Raw genomic sequence first — 22,818 nt, 5'->3', positions numbered from 1 at the left:
TGGTCTAATATAATTAACTAATATCTACTTTTCTGATTTCTCCTGTCCACTTGCAGCTTCAGAATAATCAGAAGACCAATGAAGAGCAGAAAAAGGAGGTTGAAGCACTCAAACAGAAACTCCAGGAGCAGGAGGAGACTGTCAGGAACCTGATGGAGCAGCTGGCTGTAACTAGAGAGAGCCTGACAGATACTCAGGCCAAGCAAGCAGCCCAGGTATGGAGATGGATTTCTAGCCATTGATATATTTACTGTCTGCTGGTAACAATCAGTGACTCCATAGAGAAAGGTGAGTAAGAAATGGCAAAGTAAGTTAGAAGACTATTGTCCCAACTAGGGGAGTGAGCACTGTGATGTTATGTTAGGTTGTTTTATATAGTGCCTTTTAATACCAATCTTTACAATATTAGCTAGACTTGCAGGCTTTTGATTTTGATGGCTAAAATGATGGATTGTGACATTCAACACAAGTCCAACAGAAACTGTATGTTTCTGTAATTGCATGGAAATTGTAGCTTTCTAGACTCTGAGTATATGTAAAATGTAATTTGCACTTTTTGCACTTCTAAAGTCTGAAATGTTGTCAGTAAATATGTAAGCATATGTGCAATCATCTCTTTGAGTTGGCATGGCTATCACAGAGGCTTGTACTGCTCAGGACATCTTGGCTTCTAGTTAAAATCTATTTTCACACATAACACATGCCACAAAAAGTAGGATGGAAAAACTCCTGATGGTCTGTGTGCCTGACACTCCCAGAATGGGCCTCAGTCCTTTGTACTGTCTTTGGAATTTCTACCTTGTTTCTCAGTTAGCCAAGTGATATTTCTCATGCTGTGTACTGTGGCTTACAGCTGAGCTCCCTGCAGGAGGTGATTCGTGAGAAGGATGCTCTCCTAGAAGAGCAGGTTCACCAACACCGTGCTGAATTACACCAGGCAGTGCCCCAATCAGATCGAGAAGCTGAGATGCAGCAGGTGTGTTTGATGGGTTTGACAACCCCCTGCTTTTTGTAGAACACGAGAAGGAAAAATTGCATGAGTTCAGTGGGATTTGCGGCTCAGGGATGTGTGCAGGCAAACAAAGAAACTCGATGGAAATTGAGAGGAAGGTGGTTCAGTGATTAGGATGCTATCCTGAGACTTGGGAAATCTGTGTTCAGTTCCCTGCTCTATCACAGACTTCCTGTGTTACTATGGGGTAAATCACTAGTGTCTCTATGCCTCAGTGCCGGGTCTGTACAAATGGGAATAATAGTATTTCCCTACCTCACAAGGGTGTTGGCAGGATAAATACGCTGATGAGTATGAGTGCTCAGATACTAAATTGGAGCTATATAAGTACCTAAGATACACAGAGTTGGGGTATGGCTGGGATGGAATCCTCCTGTGTAACTAGCCCTCCTGTGCTTTGGGCTGCTACTGTCCTCTCAACTTCTAATGTAGATGATGCAGCATTTTGTGTATCTCACATAGAACCTGAGGGCACTGCAGAGAATGCTGGAGGAACAGGAAGCGGGTCTCTTAGGACGAACTCAGGTGGTGGAACTACTGCAGCGGGAGTTGCATGGTGCGGAAGAACAGAACAAGGTACCTCCTCATGCTTTCAATGTACTATAGCCGTGCTCTGTTCTCTTGTGTTCCTTTACTGTTAACAGGTGCAACTGTCTCATCAAAAGCCTAGCATCTGACATAGCTCGCTACTACAGGGGCCATGTGTCTAGCATGAGAGAAGCTGAGAATTCCTTGAGCTCAAAGTTCAAAACTGCCAGCTCCCGAAGAGAGTGTATTTTTGTTTTTGGTGCTGCATTGGGGGTGTGGTGACCAGAATTGCTGGCGCAGCTCTGTGACTGAGTTGTTGAGTCTTGTTACCTTCAGGTATGGGGCCACCTGACTCATTTTTATGCTTGCCGTAGAATCCTCAGAATGTCTAGTTCCAGGCAAAAACATCCTTTTTTCTAAGATTGTCTCCTCCAGTGTCACCAGCTGACTGGGGCTTTGAACTCGGAGGTCCCAATATTTTGAGCAACACCAATTCTTGTTATGAATGCACTGCGGCTTTTGGGGAATATGTAATATTACCATCTCCATGGGTTTTTTTTTTAAACAGTTTTTAGGGACTGTGCAGGATTTGGCCACTTCCAGATTCCCCTGCCAGCTGTGGGAAGCTTATAGGAACTCCAGTAGCAGGTAGGATCTGACCTTATTCATCTTAAGAGTTTTAGGGGACTAGAAAGAGACTGGCTCATAGGTGAGCTTCCTCAAACTCAAGCATGTAGGTGCTTACCTGACTCAGAGCTGAGCCAGTTTCTTTCTAATTTCTTAAAGATTTAAGGAAGTGAATAGGGTTATTGCCTATTTTAGTGGCTCTTGCAGTATGTGAAACGTGTTTGACTAGTATAGGATTTGCAGTCTGTGTGTCTTTATTATGTAATTTAGGGGACAAAATTAAAATAACGCAAAAAGAAAAAATTGCTTTTTGTGCCACTGTGCTTCTCTTTTAAAGAGCCCTGAAAGGGTTGGTTTTGCATAGTTTTTACATTAGAAATCCAGTTCTCCTCTATCATGTTTTTTTTCCTGAATCACTGGTAGGATAATGTTATTTCAGGCAAGGGAAACTTCATGGAGAGAGAAAGTGATTTTGTTTGCTTCCACCAGTTCAGTCCCCTTCCTCCCATTCATGCAAGTCATCCTAGGCCTAAGGGAGGTGTGTGGAAGGTTCTTGCTCCTGCTAGGGCAGAGTTGTTCACAGAACTGTGGGGACTGAGCTCTCAGAGTAGGTTATGCCTCCCAGTGTTTCCTCACTGACAAACCTGTACCTATGCAATGCCTACTTCGCACGCCAAAGGAGCTGGCATTTGTGATACAAAGGTCCATTGCAGTGCCAGTCATGCTTGTCTGGTGCCTGGGAGTCAAGGAAAGCAAGAATCACTCCTGCTACCCCAAATGCCTTAGAACTTTGATTTTTGAGTTGTTTCCACCTAACTTTTTGCTAGGGCTGGGAATTGGTTGCACTTATCTCTTTGGAGAACAGCAATTCTAAGCAAGCAATTATCTAGCCTTTCTGTCTAAGCAGAGGTTATGTTCTCTGTGCTGGAGTGTCCTAGAAGGAGAATGTGTTGGATGTTAATTCCAGCTTACAATTTCTCTTTTTCTTCACTCTACTTCAGAGTTCTGATGTCTCTCAGCAGAGTTTTGATATTCCTGTAGGAGTCAAAAGACAATGTTTCTTCGTGTGGAGGTTTAGAATCCCCATCATGTGTTGTTCCTTTCCTCTCGTGTCCTGTCACTTGGCTAGTTGAAATTGCCTCTTGTTTAAGTTGCGTACTTAGCATGGACCTATTTTTGCCCAGTGCCTTAGAGTCTAAAGCAGGAATCAATTTCTTTTCCCTCTGGTTGAGTCCCTCCCTCCCCATCTCCTTTTCCAGACTCTCTTGGACCAGTGTCAGAGGATGGAGGCAGAGCTGAGCTCCTTAAAGAAAATGTTGGATGCAGAGAGAGAGAAGTCTCAAAGCCTTGTGGAGAAGATGGAGCTGGAACTGGCTGAGAAGAAGCTGTCCTTCCATCAGTTACAGGAGGAGGTGCAGTATCTCTCAGAGCAGCTGGAGCAGGCAGCAAGAACTCGGACTGAACTGGAATCTGAATGTAGAGCTCAAGACCAGAAACACAAGCTGGAGGTAGAAGAGCAAAAGCTGCATATTGCTTACCTCCAGATGGCTGAGCAAGAGCTGCGAACTAGCCACGATGCCCTCTTAGCCCAGAATGGTCAGCTGCTGCGGGATATTGATCGGCTGCTGGTGCAGTCTACTGAAAACTCTGCTACCATACAACACCTGCAAGGTCAGCAAGTGTAGCAATTGGATCGAGTCAGCACCTTGGAAGCCTCTCTGTTGTTTTGATTTGTGTGCTTTTTTTAATGGCAATTCTCTATTAAGGGGCAGGTAATATCTTATATGACAAGAGGAAGAATAAACCTTTCCTGGCTCCCAGACTAATGGGAATCCTTAGTCTTGTTTCAACCTTTCAGAGCTGTAGTTATTTTCAAATTTTAGTGATGTTTGCATATTAATTTTATAAAAATGATTTAAAGGATATCCTTAACTTAGCATCAGAGGGGTAGCCGTGTTAGTCTGGATCTGTAAAAAGCAACAAAGAGTCCTGTGGCACCTTATAGACTAACAGACGTATTAGAGCCTGAGCTTTCGTGGGTGAATATACACTTCCTCAGACTTAGCAATTGCTCTTCTCTCTGAAAGTATTTAACGGACTGTTGTTGCAGCTGACAATTAATTAAGGTGATTTATAACAAAGATCAGATTGTTTTCCTGGAATAGTCAGTTACTCTTTTTTTGGAAATATGGGAAAATGTAATGCTAAAACAAAAAAAAATTGGCAGTGGGACTGAGGGAGATGTACTTGAAACTACTTTTAACTCATTGTTTAAATTGATTAGATTTCACATTGGTGACATCCCAAGAAAAACTTGGTTTACGGTGAGAGACTAGAGAAGATCAATCTATTTAGTTTATCCGAGAAACAGTTAAGGGGTGACATGAGCATGGTACCTACATTAGGAAAAGATTTCTGAGAGTAGAGGGCTTTTTCATCCAGTAGACAAGGGCAGAACAAGATCCCATGGCTGTAAATTGAAACTAGACAAATTCAGAGTAGAAATGAAGTATGTATTTTAACAGTGAGGGTAATGAACTGCTGGTACCACTTACCTAGGCATATGCTAGATTGCCCATCACTTGAAATCATTTTAAAGCAAGATTAAATATATATTTCTAAAAGATTTATAGTTTAGCCCAACTGGCGATTATGGGCTTGATGCAGGAATTGCTTGATTGGAAAACAAATGGTTTTGCTGCACAGGAGATCAGACAAGATGACCATAATTTTCCCTTCCGGCCATGGTAATGAGTGAGCATGGGTGAAACGTCTAGCTAGATAGTACAGACTTATACTTGTAGCCACTCTGCAATCTTCCTTGACAATGTGTCTAAATCCTCTAAAGAGGAATGTTCCATCTCCTTGTCTATTCAGTCCTGTGCTTCTCTATTGAGAGGGCATTCCCTGATCCTTTGGTTGGCAAATGATTGTGGTATTTTCTGTGATGTTCTCTCATATCCACAAAGAACTGGAACTAGATTCATTTATTTAATATAGAACTGTCAGGTGATATGGACTTCCTGCAGCTACCGCTTGGGGCCAGAGTAGAAGCAGTGACTGAGCGGTGAAAGGTTCCATATTCTGGTGTGCATACATCTAAAGTAGATCTATTCACACACAAGCAGAGATGTGTATATACTTATGTTTAACTTTTTCTTTTAGATGAGCTCACGCAAAAATCTGAGGAGTTCGTCCATTGCCAGACTGAACTAAAATTGTTAAAGTCTGAACTAGTGATGCAGGTCTCTCAATCAGAGGAGCAGGTACAATCTCTAAAGGTAATTGTATCCTAAGACTCAAAAAGATAGTATTTCCATATTCTGCACTTTCTCTTGATCAAATTGGCTGAGAAGGTTAATACAAGGTCTCTTTGCAAACTTCTCCAGTCTGGGCAGATGTTTTATGAAACTGCCTGCAAAAGGAGTAAACTAGTATGGGTCAGTCAGGGGAATTTAGAAGTTACTTATGGATTTGTCGAAAGTGTAACTGAAAGAAGGAGGGCTAATACCTGTGGGAAAACTGTTAGTAACTTTCTATCTTTCTGCTCTCCAGACAGTCTCTGAGCAGAATGAAATACCTCTTCAGAAAAATGTGGTGGAGCAGGAGGATGAGAAGAGGACTTTACTCCTACCCACTGCAGCCTTGGAGAGGCTGAAGGCTGAAAATGGTATAATTACACTTCCTTCTGCCTATTTTTAGCTAATAAACACACCCATGATTACTGGATTAATCAGCGGTCTCTGCTGAGGATTTCAGAACTGCTCTCTAATTCTTTCCAGAAACTATAATTGGAATTTAATTCTGAGGGCAAGAGAAACAATTTAAATTTCAGTCTGTGAGCAAAGAGTAAAAAAGATTCCCAAACTAGTGGGCCAATCTGCTATAATGATTAAATCACAGTTTTTCTCCTTGTGATAGCAAGTAATGATTGGAGAAGGTAATCTAAGTAACGATCAGGATGGCAAAAGGAGAGAACATGGGGGCTTGGACAAGGAAAGGATAGGGCAAATGTGAGGCTGATCAGATCACATGGGAGGCCAGGATACAGAGTTTGGAATGCAGCGTATATTGTATTTAGGTTAATGGTTTTGATTAATTATTAGAGTTCTCTAATTCTGTTGATATTTTATAATGCCTATGTCCAAGTCTGTTGGAATGAATTTTGTATTTCAAGGCAGTGTGCTCTTAGCATACTCCTGGGTGCTATAAAATAATGTATGATAATATACAGGAATAAATAAGGTAGTGACTCCCAAATAGAGAGGAGACTTTCACAGATGTCACTGGAGGAGTGCAGAGCACATACCCGTCTGGAGGAATCTGATAGATCTTGCTTTTAAACTAAATGAATATCTGAGAGTGTAGACTGAAAACAGTCACAATTCTGATAGTGTGGTAGTGCAGCTTTGAAGAGATGGGTGGCCCATGGCTTTCGATGGGTGGGCTGGAGATGACGCTTGGAATCTAGGAGTATATTTTTAGAAGAAACGGTGAGATGAAATAACAGGCTGTTCGGGAAAGGGTTTGTTACATCTTCCAGTGGCTGGTTCCTTCTGCTCCCCATCACTCTGGAGTTTGTGGCGTACCCTTCTCTTGAGATTCTGCTGTGGAAGTAATACCAGTATTTCTGCCCTGCTATCTGTACAATACCCATGAACACCTACCTCTGCTCTTCCCTTTGAGCCTAGATTATCTGCCTACATTCTCCTCAGCTTCTGAGATTCCTGTCAATGGGTTGTTAGGATATATAAGAGGTAGCATTTGCAAAACCTAGTTAAATTCCATTTTCAAAAGTCACTATTACTACTTGGCATATGCATAACATGCCTCCTGTGGCACGTGACTGGGATTCTTCACTAAATTTGGTCCGCTGGTTGGATCATTAACTTCCCAGCTCAGGCCAGGTACTGATGGGAAGTGCAATGTGAACAGTGACCTATGCCCCCAAAAAGTCACTTATGATAGTGCGCACCAACTGGGGTGTAAATTCTAGTGCACACCAGCATGTTGGGCACTCACTGTCCATTATTTACCTCTTCACGTAACACAAGAACCAGGATCACTCAATAAAATTATTAGTCGGCTGGTTTAAAACAAACAAAAGGAAGTACTTCTTCAAACAGTGCATAGTCAACCTGTGGAATTTGTTGCCAGGGGATGCTGTGAAGGCCAAAGATATAAGTGGGTTTAAAAAAAACTGGTTAAATTCATAGAAAATAGGTCCATCAATGGTTGTTTAGCCAAGATGATCAGGGATGTAACCCCATGCTCCAAGTGTCCCTAAACGTCTGACTGCTGGAAGCTGGGACTGGACAACAGGGGATGGATCATTTGATAAATTGCCCTGTTTTGTTCATTCCCTCAAATATCTGGCATCAACCACTGTCAAAAGACAGGATACTGGGCTAGATGGACTATTGCCTGACCCCGTATGGCCATTCTTATATAATTATGACCCTGAGGGCCTGCACTAAAAGTTCATTAGTATCTAATAGCTCTTTAGCGCACATTGATGTAGTGAGTATTTCCACGACTATGTCAGTGTGCATTAAATAACTTTTAGTGCAGGCCAGCATGGTCCACATAGACAGTTACTGCATGGTAGAGTTGGGTGCACTAGAATTTACATCCCAGCTTGTTCATAGTAATGCACTGTGTAGCCAAGCTCTTAGGCATTTTGAAAATTTTACTGTGGTCTTAATTTAAATCAGCAAGACAATGCATTGTGCCTGTTAGTTGTCTGGCCCTCTTGTGCCCACATTGAAACCTTCAGCTCTTCCTGTGATTCTTGCATCCAGAGCAGTCAACAGATGTCCTCTATGCTTTTGACCCATACACAGGCTGTCATTTTCACCTTTCTCTCCCCCTTCTCTCTTTGTCCTTGATGAGACAAAGCTCTTTTCTAAGCACCAGTTGGTAATTTCTCATGAAAAAAAAACTTACAAAACCAAGTTCATCTCAGAGTAAAACACAGGGCTGGCCCACAACATTTTGGCACCTGAGGCAGGGAGCTGAAATGATGTCCCCCCATGCCCTCTCACTTGGGCCAAAACTTTGAAAGGTCTCAATTCTGCCTTCTTCCTGTTCTACTCCTCTCATGGTACTGCTCTGCTACCTACCACAATAAAGGAGAGCTAACAAGTTAAAATGCCTTGTTCAAAAATTTTCAGTAACTCTTACATTTGCTGTTCAGGCGTTTGAAAGTTAACTTTTCTTGTCTGCCTAGTGTAAACTGGCATTTTTATCTGTTTGAATAATCAAAGTGATGTTTTCCATGCCTTCTTGGTTGCAAAGATCTGAACTGCGTCCTGCTGAAGGTTCACAGTCTGGGCCAGCTCATGCTCTGTTGAGACAATTGCAAGGCCAACCAGCCTCTCCTGTGTCATTGTGGAGCCTTGATGTGTTTTTATTAACTTCAGCTTGGAGAAGCTGCATTCTTCACTGGTAGCTGTTACAGGAAGTGTTAGAAGTATGCGCAGAGCAACAAAAGCATTTGGAAAGAACGTGGTCATCTTATTTGTGCACACATATTCCAGAACAGCCTTTGGAGCTGATCCTGTTGAAATGTATCTTGAAAAGGCTTTCAGTTCATCACCTAAATCACTCTCATCAATATTGCTCATGTCATCATGTGTCAGCACTGTCTCTAGTGCCCTGCATTGCTGATGTAGGTCTTCTTCGGGTATAATGAGGAGTTTTGGAATATCATACAACATCCCAAATATACTGCTGTGTTCCTTGAGCTGAATGAAACGTTCTTCAGCTGACTGTATTGCACAATCTAGCACCTGGTTAAAGAATTCAACTTTGAATTGTTGTTTCGGGTCTCTTGTGGGATTATTCCATGCCTCGTAATCAAAATGTTGTCATCTTCGGTGACTCTTGTACTCTTGAATGGGTGGGAAAATAGCTTCAGTGTGAAGTTCCTCTGCCAACTTCTGTGCACTCTTCAGAACATTTTGAAATCTCTCATCTGACCGGTAAGGCAGTAGGTATGACTTTGCTTTGTCCAGTTGTTCCATTGCTCCAGATATATCAAGGTCAACACCTTGGAGTCTCTTGCTTACAACATTTAGTTCAAACAGTATGCCATGCCACAACACTAATTTGAAGTTATGTATGTTTCTGGTTATTCCATTTCCCACTGCCACTGGTCTTCCACAAACAGTTCCTGTCATAGCATTATCCTCGCTAACGGCAACTATGGCATCATCTAGCTTCCCAAGTTGGTGTTTGATAGGCTTTATCACCTCCACTTGACTTTCCTGTCATGTGGCACTCAGTGGTTTCAGTGTCAGAGAGGATGTTCTCATGTTGCTTCAAAATTTGCCATCAATGAGTTGATGCAGAGATAAATACATAGATGCTTTGAATTACATTTAAAAAATTCAGCAGCCTCACTAGAAGCTGATGGTGGTCAGTGATGTAGCAAGTTCAATGAATGAGAACTGCACGGGACAAAAAAAAGCTCAAAGGTTTAACTCTCGGATCCGCGTCTGCACTCCTCTGTTCTTTCCTCTCATGTTGGCACCATTATCGTATCCCTGACCTTTCATGTCAGCTGTTGCAATTCCTGTGACTTCCAGCTTTTTAAGAAGCACGTTTGTCATATCAGCTCCTGTAGTATCATCAATGTCAATAAATTCTAGAAAATGGTCTATGACAGTCACCATTGCAGGGACATTGTCACTAGGTTCTGTTGTTCAAAATGCACCATTGAAGTCATTTGTTCCGTATGCTGATGTCAGGTGTGCAGTCCGGAATAACAGAGTATCTTGCTGACTTCAGTTCTGCCACAACTTCTGTTTGACTTTTGTTGCCAGTAACTGTATGATCTCATTTTGAATGTTTTTTCCAAGGTAGTGGTGTGTGTCCATTTCTTGGGTGGTGACTCTTCTTAGATGCTCCTGGAGTACAGCATCAAACTCAGCCATCAGCTCCACAATTTTAAGGAAGTTTCCATTGTTTGGCACATACAGCTGATCTGAAGTGCCACACAGTGCTAGGTTTTGGGTAGCAAGCAGTCTCACAATGGCAATGAGCCCTTTCAGAACATTTTGCCAGTAAAGAGACTCTGATGTAAACTTCTCTTGATGCTGATCATCTATGGTGGCCTTTAACCTTAGTCTCACCTCAAGCTCTTTCCACCTATGGAATGCTCTCTGGTGATTTACTGCCTTCTCATGGCATGCCAGATTTCTAGCCAGATTTTTCCAGTCCTTTGTTCCTGTAGACCCCAATGTGTCTGGAAGATTAGACTGGAAGAGTTTGCAGCAAAAACACTATGCAGCATTCGGGGTTTTTGAGTACATAAGCTATGGCCTCTGCACTTTGTCACCATTGGGGATTTCACACCAGTAATGTGTTGGATAGAAACTTCTATTATTGTCTTTGGGAAGCATGAAGTTTTTCACTTGCTGTGGCCCAGGCAGTACAATGAAGTCCCCCAGGCTACTGCTCAAGTGGGTCCACAGTCCTGAATCATCTAGGCTTAAGGAACTAAACTCAGCAGCAGCTGTTTTTTGCTCCTCCACCACAATCTTCTCTGATCTACACTTTTCTTCAGGAATGTGCATGGTTACATCCATTTGGGATGGAGATATGAATGCTGCAGTAGCTAGCAGGTCACCTGCATTCTGACTAACTGTAAGATCAGGTGTTTCCTCACCACTCATATCCTCACTGGGACTGAAAGGCTCACCGTGAACATTTGTGTCTATGTATCTCAGGAGAGCTCCTTCCTGCTTAGACAGAAAAGCTTCCTTTGCTTGCTTTCTTTTTCTGAATGCTGCCCCAGAGGGGCATTTTCTTCTTTCACTCATGACTGCTGTTCTGTGCCAGCTATAGTGGCTCTTAACATGCAGTTGAAGGGGACAAATAAGCAGGCTGGTAGTAGGCTTGAGTGAGGGAAGATATCAGTGTCTTAAGGGCCTAACTGTCTCCGACTACTTCAGTTGACTGCCTGTTCTCTTCAAGTGGGTTCAGGGAGACAGCAGGAAACAGGAAGCTCCCTGAGAAGCTGGTGTGAATCAGTCCAGGCTCCTGGGAGTACTAGAGAGGTACATAAGAGGCTGCTCCTCCTCTCTCCCTGCAGCTTCTGCTGCTTTCTGTTATTTCCTCTCACTTTTTCTCCTGCCTGCCTGTTATGTTCCTTGTGCCCTCCTTCCTCCAGCACAGCACTCCACCTTCTCTGTGCATCTAGAGTAGAGAATACATATGCACCAGCAGCAGACACAATTTTCTACACTCTGGGTCTTAGTGGCACCCTCACACAGTCTGGCACCTTAGGCGGCTACCTCAGTTCACCTCATGGTAAGGCCAGCCCTGGTAAAATAGTTTCTGAGTTGAGAACCACGTAGGGTGACCAGACAGCAAATGTGAAAAATTGGAATGGGAGTAGGGGGTAATAGGAGCCTATATAAGAGACACCCAAAATTGGGACTGTCCCTATACAATTGGGACATCTGGTCACCCTAGAACCACTAGGTATAGATGCCAAAGATTATGAAATGTCTGTTCATCTTCACTCTGTAAACAGATTACAAAATATGTAGCATTTTCTTGATCCACTAAGTGGCAAAAAGGGTATGGCTATCCCTGGCAAAGTTCAGCGTGAGATGAATCCAGTGAAAATGAATCATCAGCATGAAAAGCAGGCAGGCCAGCCAGCCAGTGTGATATAAAAATGTCACAAATCTCAGAGGGAATAGTTCATCAGGGCTTTCTCAAAATGCATGTTAGGTGTTACTTAAGCAAATATTTGTCCTCTGATGTCAACTCTAAATGTAACAAACAGACAATAAAACAAATGAATAACCGCTATCTCACTACATTAATGCAATATTAAGGTTATACATTTGGAGCCAGGAAGTGCAGAAATTAAGGTTCCCACAACGTTAGCCTGGTCCTATGGCTGTTTCTGTATGTTATCATATTTTACACCATAACAGAAAGCTGTGTTTAACCAGAAAAAAAGGTGTTTAACCAGAAAAAAAGGCTCAGTTTTTGCAATGTGCTGAAGTTAGTGTTGCTGGAGGGGGGGAAAAAAAAACCTTGCATAAGTTGCATCTTAACTGGCCTTTTATACTGCTAAAAGGCTGAGGCAACATCTTTAATAGAATTGATTATTAATAAAATGAAAAACTCCTAGTGGCAAGACACCAGCATGAAAATGAACAGGTTACATGTCTAGCTCTTTTATGCAGGCATATCTCTAGGAGAATGTATTAGAGAGGATACACATTTAAAAATTAGTCACAATAAAATCTGGACAATAACTTGTCACAAACAATACTAGATCCAGATGGAAATTCCTTGCCTGCAGTAATGAATCAAGAAAGTCAATTCTTTATTCATTAAAATCATTACCTACACATATAACAGATCAGCACTTTTATCTCGGTTTATGTTTCTGTCTAGGTTTTTGTAATGTGTCCATCGCTATAGTATCTAGGTGCCAGTTTACAGAAAGTCACTGAGGCAAATTGAGTGTGCTTTCTTCTAATATCCTCACTTGTAAATTAAGGCCCTCGCATTTTGAACCCTTTTCCAGTTTATTCGGATAAATTATCTAATTTAATAACCCTTCTAATAGTTTTTCATTTCACTTTATCAAAATGAAATGTGAAGAGTTCTGTTAGAATGATTGTGAGTTTTTTCCTCACAGCAAACATTCTTAAAGCCTATCCGCTCTACTGTTTGCCCTTTACTTTCCCTCTCCAGGACAATAATAGCTTTTGTTCTGAAAGGTGCCCAAAATAGTGTTCTGTCCTGGTGACGTGCCTCTGCCAGGGCAATCCTAACCTTTCTCTGAAGAGTGCTTGAAGTAATGCTCTGTCCTGGGCTGACTCCATATCTCCTCCTCCTTGCATGTTGTGGACAGCCCTGGACCCTGCTCTCTGGAGAGTACAAGAGTGCTTCCCTCACTCAGGGAGAAGAGTGTTTTCTCTGAAGGTTAATGATCACTTGTTTGTGAACATTTCAGAGACCCTGTGCTTTCAACATACCCTCCTGGAGGCTCAGCATGAAGCTGTGATGAGCATGGAAGATTCAAACCAGGTAATGACCAAGCAGCCAGACTGAACAAAACCTAAAATAGATTGAGGACGTGACCTTAAACTGTTTCCCATAAGCTGTTGAGTCTTCTTCTAACAATCCTCTTTGCTAGGTTATTATTAGGTGGATTAATGTGGAAATGGCCTCCAAATACAGCTTGTACTTGGCTGGAAAGCAAACCCCATGCCTGTTTACTAGTTATGTGGGATTTTTTAAGCCCCCTTCATCCATTGTCAAACCTCCCCTGTCCACACAACTGCTCCCTGTTCTGCCATATTTCCATTTTGCAGTGTCCTGTGTCCAGTTGATACCAAGTTGATCTAGGTCCTAGGGAGCACCACTCTAAAGGTTTAACTTTGTGTTACAGGTTGCATTTCAGCCCCATGCACTCCCATTGCCTTATAAGGGATCTCTCATAGAAGAGAAATATTTTTGTCCCTATTGCTTAGAGCAGGGAGATGGAACCTTTGCACAGTCCATTCGATGGTGAACAGCCCATGGTATGATGACCTTACAAACAACCTGTAGATGAGGGCAAGAGTAGTAGTATTAGGGGACCACCTGTTGCCTCAGTCCATGCTGGATAGACTAGCTGGTTGGCGGGGGCGGGGGTGTCCTCTGCCCCCAAATACCTGCATTAAGAATTTAGCTGAAAGCAAAGTTGGGACTCTTTCCAAAACCCCATCTTCCATTCCAACCAGTTAGCAGGAGTGCAGTGGTGATGGTATAATACCACCGCCCACCCTGCACTCCCGTCTCCTGTTGGCTTGGAAGAGTGATTGGCTTGTGGCATGGGGCTCACAGCCTCTTAGCTATCAGGTTATTCCTCTAGTTATGTTTGTGTTTTAGATAACTGTTCACATTTTGCCACTGTCTAATTCTTTATTAGTCATTGATTTAAAAGCAAGGGGGAGTTTGTCCCATTTTGGGATGTACCAAAGCCACCTTATTTGGTTCTTTTTACTACTAATGGTCACCCTGCGCAAGATGCTACAGATTAGATGGGGCCCAGTGCTGGGAATGGGGAGGGCCAATGCCGTTTAAGCATCTTTTATCAAATCTTTATTTTAGACTGAGATTTGTATGAATATGAATCCAACACAGGGGGAGGCTGGACTTATGCCCAGATCTAATCTCAACTGGACAGCCATCCTCTTTCTGGTTTGTATAAATATGAGTGACGTTGCCACTCATGAAGGCAAAAGCAGTCTTGCACTTTGGGTTGGAGATCATGCCTAATGGAGCAGTCTGTGATGCTGAATGACTCCCCAGTGGCCTGTATTGCTATGGTATGGTCTGTACGGGATGGTAACAGACATCAGTTTTGCTCCCAGAGCTTTTCAGTGTCTCTGCATTGCTTTTGAGAGTGAGAGCTTTGCTTAGGGCTACTGCTGCTATAAAATAATACACAGCTACATATTTCTCTACCCCCCACTCTGATGGGAAGCTGTAATACTTAATTGACTGGTATTGCTGGAACTGGCTTAAATTTAACTTCAGCCTCATTTCTGCTTTGCTAGCTTTGTTTGAATATGAAGTATGCTGTTTCCTTATGCCCCCTGATTTGCATTATTTTTGTTGAGGGGGCACCCTTCCTACCCTAGCTTTGCTAATGTGCCTCAGTTCTGAGTCATAGACCCTTGCTATTCCAGTCTTGGTTTGCTTCTGCACAAATTACCAGTATGGCCAAATGTCTGTGGTGGTTTGTGATGTTGGCCAGTGTGTACTGGGAATTTAGATCTGAGACTTAAGATCACAGAATTATTTTTAAGTCTGTGTCAATCCATATGTGAACCTCTTTTAGAGATGAAAGACCTAATGCACTGAATCTTACAAAACTAGATCCCTGTCTGAATGTTACCAAGAGATCAGCTAATTTCCTAGGTTTTAATAGGAAGTTCTGGGGAGGAAGGAGAGTCTGTCCCCTCTGTGAGCAGCACATTCTACTCTTTCTTTCCACAATATGCTCTGCCTTCTGCACTTCTTGGGTCCTGTCACCTCAGGCTAAAAAGCAGCAGAAGATAAGTGTCATAAAGCAGCAATAATTGCCAGTGACAGAGTTTCTGGAAAGTATGGGCTTCTCATGCTGTCTGAAGTGGAAGATTGGACAAATGACCAGGGAGGAGTACAAAAATATTGCTCAGGCATGCAGGAGTGAAATCAGGAAGGCCAAATCACACTTGAAGTTGCAGCTAGCAAGAGATGTAAAGAGTAACAAGAAGGGCTTCTTCAGGTATGTTAGCAACAAGAAGAAAGTGAAGGAAAGGGTGGGCCCCTAACTGAAAGAGGGAGGCAACCTAGTGACAGAGGATGTGGAAAAAGCTAATGTACTCAATGATATTTTTGCTTCTGTCTTCACAAACAAGGTCAACTCCCTGACTGTTGCACTGGGCAGCACAGCATGGAGAGAAGGTGACCAGCCTTCTGTGGAGAAAGAAGTGGTTCGGGTCTATTTAGAAAAACTGGACGAGCACAAGTCCATGAGGCCGGATGCGCTGCATCCGAGGGTGCTAAACGAGTTGGTGGATGTGACTGCAGAGCCATTGGCCATTATCTTTGAAAACTCGTGGCAATCGGGGGAGGTCCCGGATGACTGGAAAAAAGCTAATGTAGTGCCCATCTTTTAAAAAGGGAAGAAGGAGGATCCTGGGAACTATAAGCCAGTCAGCCTCACCTCAGTCCCTGGAAAAATCATGGAGCAGGTCCTCAAGGAATCAATTCTGAAGCACTTAGAGGAGAGGAAAGTGATCAGGAACAGTCAGCATGGATTCGGCAAGGGCAAGTCATGCCTGACTAAGCTAATTGCCTTCTATGAGGAGATAACTGGGTCTGTGGATGAGGGGAAAGCAATGGATGTATTATTCCTTGACTTTAGCAAAGCTTTTGATACGGTCTCCCACAGTATTCTTGCCAGCAAGTTAAAGAAGTATGGGCTGGATGAATGGACTATAAGGTGGATAGAAAGCTGGCTATATCATTGGGCTCAACGGGTAGTGATCAATGGCTCCATGTCTAGTTGGCAGCCAGATTCAAGCAGAGTGCCCCAGTGGTCAGTCCTGGGGCCGGTTTTGTTCAATATTTTCATTAATGATCTGGAGGACGGTGTGGACTGCACTCTCAGCAAGTTTGCAGATGACACTAAACTTGGAGGAGTGATAGATACACTGGAGGGTAGGGATAGGATTCAAAGGGACCTAGACAAATTAGAGGATTGGGCCAAAAGAAACCTGATGAGGTTCAACAAGGACAAGTGCAGAGTCCTGCACTTAGGATGGAAGAATCCCATTCACTGTTACAGATTAGGGACAGCATGGCTAGGAAGCAGTTCTGCAGAAAAGGACCTGGGGTTACAGTGGACGAGAAGCTGGATATGAGTCAACAGTGTGCCCTTGTTGCCAAAAAGGCTAACAGCATTTTGGGCTGTATAAGTAGGGGTATTGCCAACAGATCGAGGGACGTGATCATTCCCCTCTATTTGACATTGGTGAGGCCTCATCTGGAGTACTGTGTCCAGTTTTGCGCCCCACACTACAAGAAGGATGTGGAAAAATTGGAAAGAGTCCAGCAAAGGGCAACAAAAATCATTAGGGGGCTGGAGCACATGACTTATGTGAGAGGCTGAGGGAGCTGGGATTGTTTAGTCTGCAGAAGAGAAGAGTGAAGGGGGGATTTGAGAGCTGCTTTCAACTACCTGAAAGGGGGTTGCAAAGAGGATAGATCTAGACTGTTCTTCTTCGAGTGATTGCTCACATCCATTCCAGTTAGGTGTGCGCGCCGCGCGTGCACGTTCGTCGGAAACTTTTTTACCCTAGCAACTCCAGTGGGCCGGCAGGTCGCCCCCTAGAGTGGCGCCGCCATGGCGCTCTATATATACCCCTGCCGGCCCGCCCGCTCCTCAGTTCCTTCTTACCGCCGTGTCGGTCGTTGGAACTGTGGAGCGCGGCTTAGCTGTCCTCCACGTCCCTAGCTCTCCTAGTTTTCAATCGCTTATCTCTAGTTCTATATAGTGTTAATTAGTGTTGTTAAGTAAATAGTTTAGTCAATAGTTGTTAAATAGTTCTTGGCCGGGGGCTTAGCCCTTCCCGGCACCCGGCGCCAGGCTCATGCCTGTTTCGCCGGGCTTCAAGCAGTGTGCGGCCTGCAAGAAGCCCATACCCACCAGCGATCCCCACGAAGCGTGCCTGAAGTGCCTCGGGGAATCGCACAGGTCTGACAAGTGCCGCATCTGTAAGGCTTTCAAGCCGAGGACAAAAAAGGAGAGAGATCAGAGGCTCCGAACTCTCCTCATGGAGGCGGCACTTGACCCGTCGACTTCGCGGACCGTGGTCTCGGCACCGGCACCGGATCGCTCCGGCACCGAGAAGACTCCTCGGCACCGACCTTCTCCGGCACCGGAATCACAGCCTAGGCCGTCGAAGTCTGCTACTCCGGCCAGGCAGACCCGGCTTGAGCGCCCGGCCTCGACATCGGCCGCGGCACCGCCGGCACCGTCAGCACCGTTGACTCCGGGCCTGGCGGGTCCGTTGAGTCCGGTGCCGCCGAGCTCCCCCATGAGATCTGGGGTTGAGATAGTGGTCCCGTCAACACCGGAGACCTTCGCCTCGGCTCGGGACCTTATTGCCCTGACGGAGCCCACTCGGCTGCCACCCCCGGTACCTCCGGTGCGGGTCGTGTCCAGGGGCAAGCCCATGATGTCGGCGCCGCCCAGAGACAGTCCTTCGCCATCTAGGTCCCGACGTCTTGGGCGCTCCAGATCCCGACGCCGCTCGCAGTCCCGGCACCGCTCCCCTCAGCGGCACCGGTCGCACTCGCGGCAACGGTCGACCTCCGGACGGTCGCGGTCAAGCTCCAGTCGGCGTCACCGGCACCGCGACTCCAGGAGCAGGTCCCATCGCTACTCGCCGCACCGGTCGACCTCCCGGCACCGAGCTGGTGGCAGGTCCCGGTCTCGGTCGACCTCCCGGCGCCGAGCCGGTGGTAGGTCCCGGTCGACCTCCCGGCACCGAGATGGTGGCAGGTCCCGGTCTCGGTCGACCTCCCGGCGCCGAGCCGGTGGTAGGTCCCGGTCGACCTCCCGGCGCCGAGCCGGTGGCAGGTCCCGCTACCGAAGCGACACCCGGTACCGATCAGGATCCCGGCACCGTGACAGATCCAGGTCCCGGTCCCGATCCCGGCACCGATACGACTCCCGGCACCGGTCCCCGGCACCGAGACGATCCTCCGTGCCGACCCGCGCCGGCCCGTACCATCCGGGGTCGGCCCCGCCGTGGCCCTCGAGACAGCCGTCCGTATCTTCGCAGGCGGACAGTGCGTATGCGCTCGGCACCGACCGGCAGGCGGCGCTCTTCGGGGATCCGCCGCTGGAAGACCAAGGCCCACCACAGTGGGGATTCTGGACACCCTGGGCATACCATCAGGCCCAGGGCCCCCAGCAGCTCCCTCCCACACCGGCGAATGCGGAGCGTAGGGCCCCTGAAGCCTCCTTGTCTCGCCCCCCTCCCTCCCCGGAGGCGGAGGAAGGGTCCAAACAGCAGGACTCCGCTGTGGCTCCGGAGGTAGAGGCGAGGGCTGAGGAAGACCCTCAGTTGGACACTATCGTGCCTGGGGTCTCCTCATCCTCCTCCCCGGATGAGGCGGTGGCGGGTACCTCCTCCAACAGTCCCCCCCCGCTGGATCTCAGGGCGCACCAGGACCTCCTCAGGCGGTTGGCCCAAAACCTGAGTCTGCAGGCAGAGGAGGTCTCGGAGATAGAGGACCCGATTGTTACCATCCTCTCTTCGGATGCTCCCACCAGGGTCGCCCTGCCCTTTGTACGGACCATTCAGGCCAATGCCAATACTATCTGGCAGTCCCCGGCCTCCATCCCTCCGACAGCGAAAGGAGTCGAGAGAAAGTACATGGCCCCTTCCAAGGGGTATGAATACTTGCACGTTCACCCGACTCCCGGTTCACTGGTGGTGCAGTCGGTGAACGATAGGGAGCGTCACGGCCAGGAGGCTCCGGCCCCCAAATCCAGAGAGGCCAGGCGGATGGACCTCCTTGGCCGTAAGGTATATTCGGCTGGGGCCCTGCAGCTCAGGGTCTCTAATCAGCAGGCCCTGCTGAGCAGGTACGCTTTTAACTCCTGGGTGGCAGTGGACAAATTTAAAGAGCTGCTGCCACAGGATGCTCGCCAGGAGTTTACGGCCATCCTGGACGAGGGCAAAAAGGTCGCGCGCACGGCCTTACAAGCATACTTGGACGCTGCGGACTCGGCTGCCCGTACCCTCGCGTCGGGAGTTACGATGCGTCGCATCTCCTGGCTGCAGGTTTCCGGCCTTCCGCCAGAGCTCCAGCACACGATACAGGACCTTCCTTTCGAAGGCCAGGGCCTGTTTTCGGAAAAGACAGACCCCAGACTCAAGAGTCTGAAGGACAACCGGGTCATTGCGCGGTCCCTCGGGATGCACACCCCCGTGACGCAGCGTAGACCCTTTAGGCCACAGCAGCAGCCGTACCGTAGGCCGTTTTCCCAGTTCCGCCAGCGGCAGGACCCTTACAGGCGCCGCGGCAGGAACGGCAGGCGCAGGCAGTCTGGGAACCAAGGGGGGCAGAACCAAGGCTCCTCGAAACCCCCGCCTGGTCCTAAGCCTTCATTTTGAAGGTGCGCCCGAGGGCGCTGTAGCAGTTTCCCCTATGGATCCTTTCCCCCCGTTTTCAAACCGCCTTTCGTTTTTCCTCCCGGCGTGGTCCCAAATAACATCGGACCGCTGGGTCTTAAACCTGGTGCAGACGGGATACCGCCTGCAGTTTGTTTCGTTTCCTCCTTCCCGCCCTCCTTCCTCGTCCCTCTTCAGGGACCCCTCTCACGAGCAATTCCTTCGACAGGAGGTGCAGACGCTCCTCAGCAAGGGAGCCATAGAGGCGGTTCCGGAAAACGAGAAAGGCAAGGGGTTTTATTCCCGCTACTTTCTGATCCCCAAGGCCAAGGGGGGCCTCAGGCCTATCCTCGACCTGCGAGAACTCAACAAATACCTCGTGAAGTTGAAGTTCCGCATGGTATCCCTGGGGACCATTATTCCATCCCTGGATCCGGGAGACTGGTACGCCGCCCTCGACATGCAGGACGCGTATTTTCATATTGCCATTTGGCCGCGCCACAGACGCTTTCTCCGCTTCGTTGTGGGGGCTCTTCATTATCAGTTTGCAGTCCTCCCTTTCGGCCTGTCCACGGCCCCAAGGGTGTTTACAAAATGCATGGCAGTTGTCGTGGCGCATCTTCGACGCAACCGTGTCCACGTGTTCCCTTATCTGGACGACTGGTTGATTCGGGGCACGTCGGAGCAGCAGGTCAGCAGCCATGTCCGCCTGATCACCGCCGTATTTGCAAGTCTGGGCCTCTTGATAAACACAGACAAATCCACTCTGAGGCCCACGCAAAAGGTGGAATTTATCGGGGCGGTCTTGGACGCCACGATGGGCAGGGCCTCGCTGCCTCTGCAACGGTTCCAGACCATGGCGGCGATCGTTCAGCGTTTGCGGTCAGCCCCGTTGACGTCAGTAAGGACATGTCTAACCCTGTTAGGCCACATGGCAGCGTGCACTTTTGTGACCGGCTACGCTCGGCTCCACATGAGGCCTCTCCAGCTGTGGCTTATCAGCCGTTACAGGCCGCAAAGGCAACCTTTAGACATGTTAGTCACAATCCCCCAGAAGGTCTTGGACTCTCTCGGCTGGTGGTTGGACCAGTCCGTGTTATGTGCGGGTCTTCCCTTTCACCCCTCTCAGCCATCGGTATCCCTGACAACGGATGCCTCAGATCTGGGCTGGGGGGCCCACCTGGGGACCCTGCGGACACAGGGCCTGTGGTCCCAGGAGGAGGTGGGGCTCCACATCAACATACGGGAGTTGAGAGCGGTCCGCCTTGCTTGTCAAGCGTTTTGTCATCAACTTCAGGGTCGTTGTGTCGCCGTGTTTACGGACAACACGACGACGATGTACTATATCAACAAGCAGGGCGGCACCAGGTCCTCCTCGCTGTGCCACGAGGCGATACGTCTCTGGGACTTTTGCGTAGCCCGCTCCGTTCACCTCAGGGCTTCCTTCCTCCCTGGAGTACGGAACACTCTGGCAGATCGACTGAGCAGATCCTTCCTGTCGCACGAGTGGTCCCTTCGCCCGGATGTCGCTCTCTCCATTTTCCGGAGGTGGGGTTATCCCCGGGTGGACCTCTTTGCGTCCAGGGGGAACAGGAAGTGCCCAGCATTCTGCTCCTTTCAGGGCAGGGAACCGGGGTCGATAGGGGACGCCTTCCTCATCCGGTGGTCGACCCACCTGTACTATGCATTTCCCCCGTTCCCTCTAGTCCACAAGGTCCTCCTGAAGGTGCGCAGGGACAAGGCGCTCGTGATCATGGTAGCCCCGGCGTGGCCCAGGCAGCACTGGTACACCATGCTGCTGGACTTGGCCATAGCCGACCCAGTTCCCCTGCCCCTTCATCCGGACCTGATTACCCAGGACCACGGGACCCTTTGTCACCCAGACCTGCAGTCGCTGCACCTAGCGGCGTGGCTCCTGCGTGGCTGACTGGCCCAGAGCTGCGATGCTCCACGCCTGTGAGAGAGGTGCTCTTGAGCAGCAGGAAACCGTCCACAAGAGCCACGTATTCAGCGAAATGGAAGCGCTTCTCCTGTTGGTGCGTAGAGAGAAATCTCCGCCCTATGGAAGTTTCGGTTTCCGAAATATTAGACTACGTTTTGTCCCTCAAGGGGCAAGGTCTGGCCTTATCGTCGTTGCGAGTCCACCTAGCTGCTATCTCCACCTTTCACCCGGGTGCGGACGGTCGCTCCGTTTTTTCCCACCCGACGGTGTCGAGATTCCTTAAAGGGCTGGAACGTTTATTCCCTAACGTCCGTCCCCCTGCTCCCACCTGGGATCTTAACCTGGTGTTGTCCCGACTCATGGGGCCCCCCTTTGAGCCGTTAGCTACTTGCTCCCTGCTCTACCTCTCTTGGAAAACTGCCTTTCTAGTGGCTGTCACCTCAGCTAGACGGGTGTCGGAGCTCCGAGCTCTTGTGGTAGACCCCCCATATACGGTCTTCCACAAGGACAAGGTGCAGCTGAGACCACACCCTGCTTTTCTGCCCAAGGTGGTCTCAGCCTTCCATGTCAACCAAGAGATTTTCCTTCCGGTTTTTTTCCCAAAACCTCACTCCTCAGGCAGGGAGCAGCAGCTCCACTCGCTGGATGTCCGTAGGGCTCTCGCGTTCTACATAGACAGGACTAAGCCCTTCCGAAAATCCCCCCAGCTTTTCGTGGCGGTAGCAGATCGTATGAAAGGTCTTCCTATCTCCTCCCAGAGGATATCCTCTTGGGTTACGTCCTGTATCAGGACTTGTTATGACTTGGCCCATGTCCCTGCGGGCCGTGTGACTGCGCATTCTACCAGGGCGCAGGCGTCATCGCTGGCTTTCCTAGCCCGTGTGCCCATCCAGGAAATCTGTCGGGCAGCGACCTGGTCATCGGTCCACACTTTTGCTTCCCACTACGCCCTGGTCCAGCAGTCGAGGGAGGATGCGGCCTTCGGAACTGCGGTGCTCCGGGCCGCGACTTCT

At 47.7% G+C, this 22,818-nt stretch overlaps 1 protein-coding gene across 7 annotated transcripts in view; it reads left to right on the top strand.

The window, feature by feature from the left end:
- GOLGB1 (golgin B1) overlaps positions 1-22,818 on the top strand; it is a 155,984-nt gene that overhangs the window by 35,921 nt on the left and 97,245 nt on the right. For 5 of the 7 annotated variants that reach the window (XM_030543358.1, XM_030543440.1, XM_030543279.1 and 2 more), the window contains 7 exons: positions 57-215; positions 854-976; positions 1,475-1,588; positions 3,427-3,838; positions 5,333-5,448; positions 5,723-5,837; positions 13,155-13,228. In XM_030543358.1, the coding sequence (XP_030399218.1) occupies positions 57-215; positions 854-976; positions 1,475-1,588; positions 3,427-3,838; positions 5,333-5,448; positions 5,723-5,837; positions 13,155-13,228 (1,113 nt within the window). The remainder of the gene's footprint in view (positions 1-56; positions 216-853; positions 977-1,474; positions 1,589-3,426; positions 3,839-5,332; positions 5,449-5,722; positions 5,838-13,154; positions 13,229-22,818) is intronic. The other 2 variants (XM_030543190.1, XM_030543124.1) reach the window with 2 other exon arrangements.

The sequence above is a fragment of the Gopherus evgoodei genome, chromosome 1 (assembly GCF_007399415.2).
Source record: "Gopherus evgoodei ecotype Sinaloan lineage chromosome 1, rGopEvg1_v1.p, whole genome shotgun sequence".
Taxonomy (NCBI): domain Eukaryota; kingdom Metazoa; phylum Chordata; order Testudines; family Testudinidae; genus Gopherus; species Gopherus evgoodei.
Note: the sequence above shows the minus strand (reverse complement) of the source record. Positions and strands in the feature narration are given on the sequence as shown.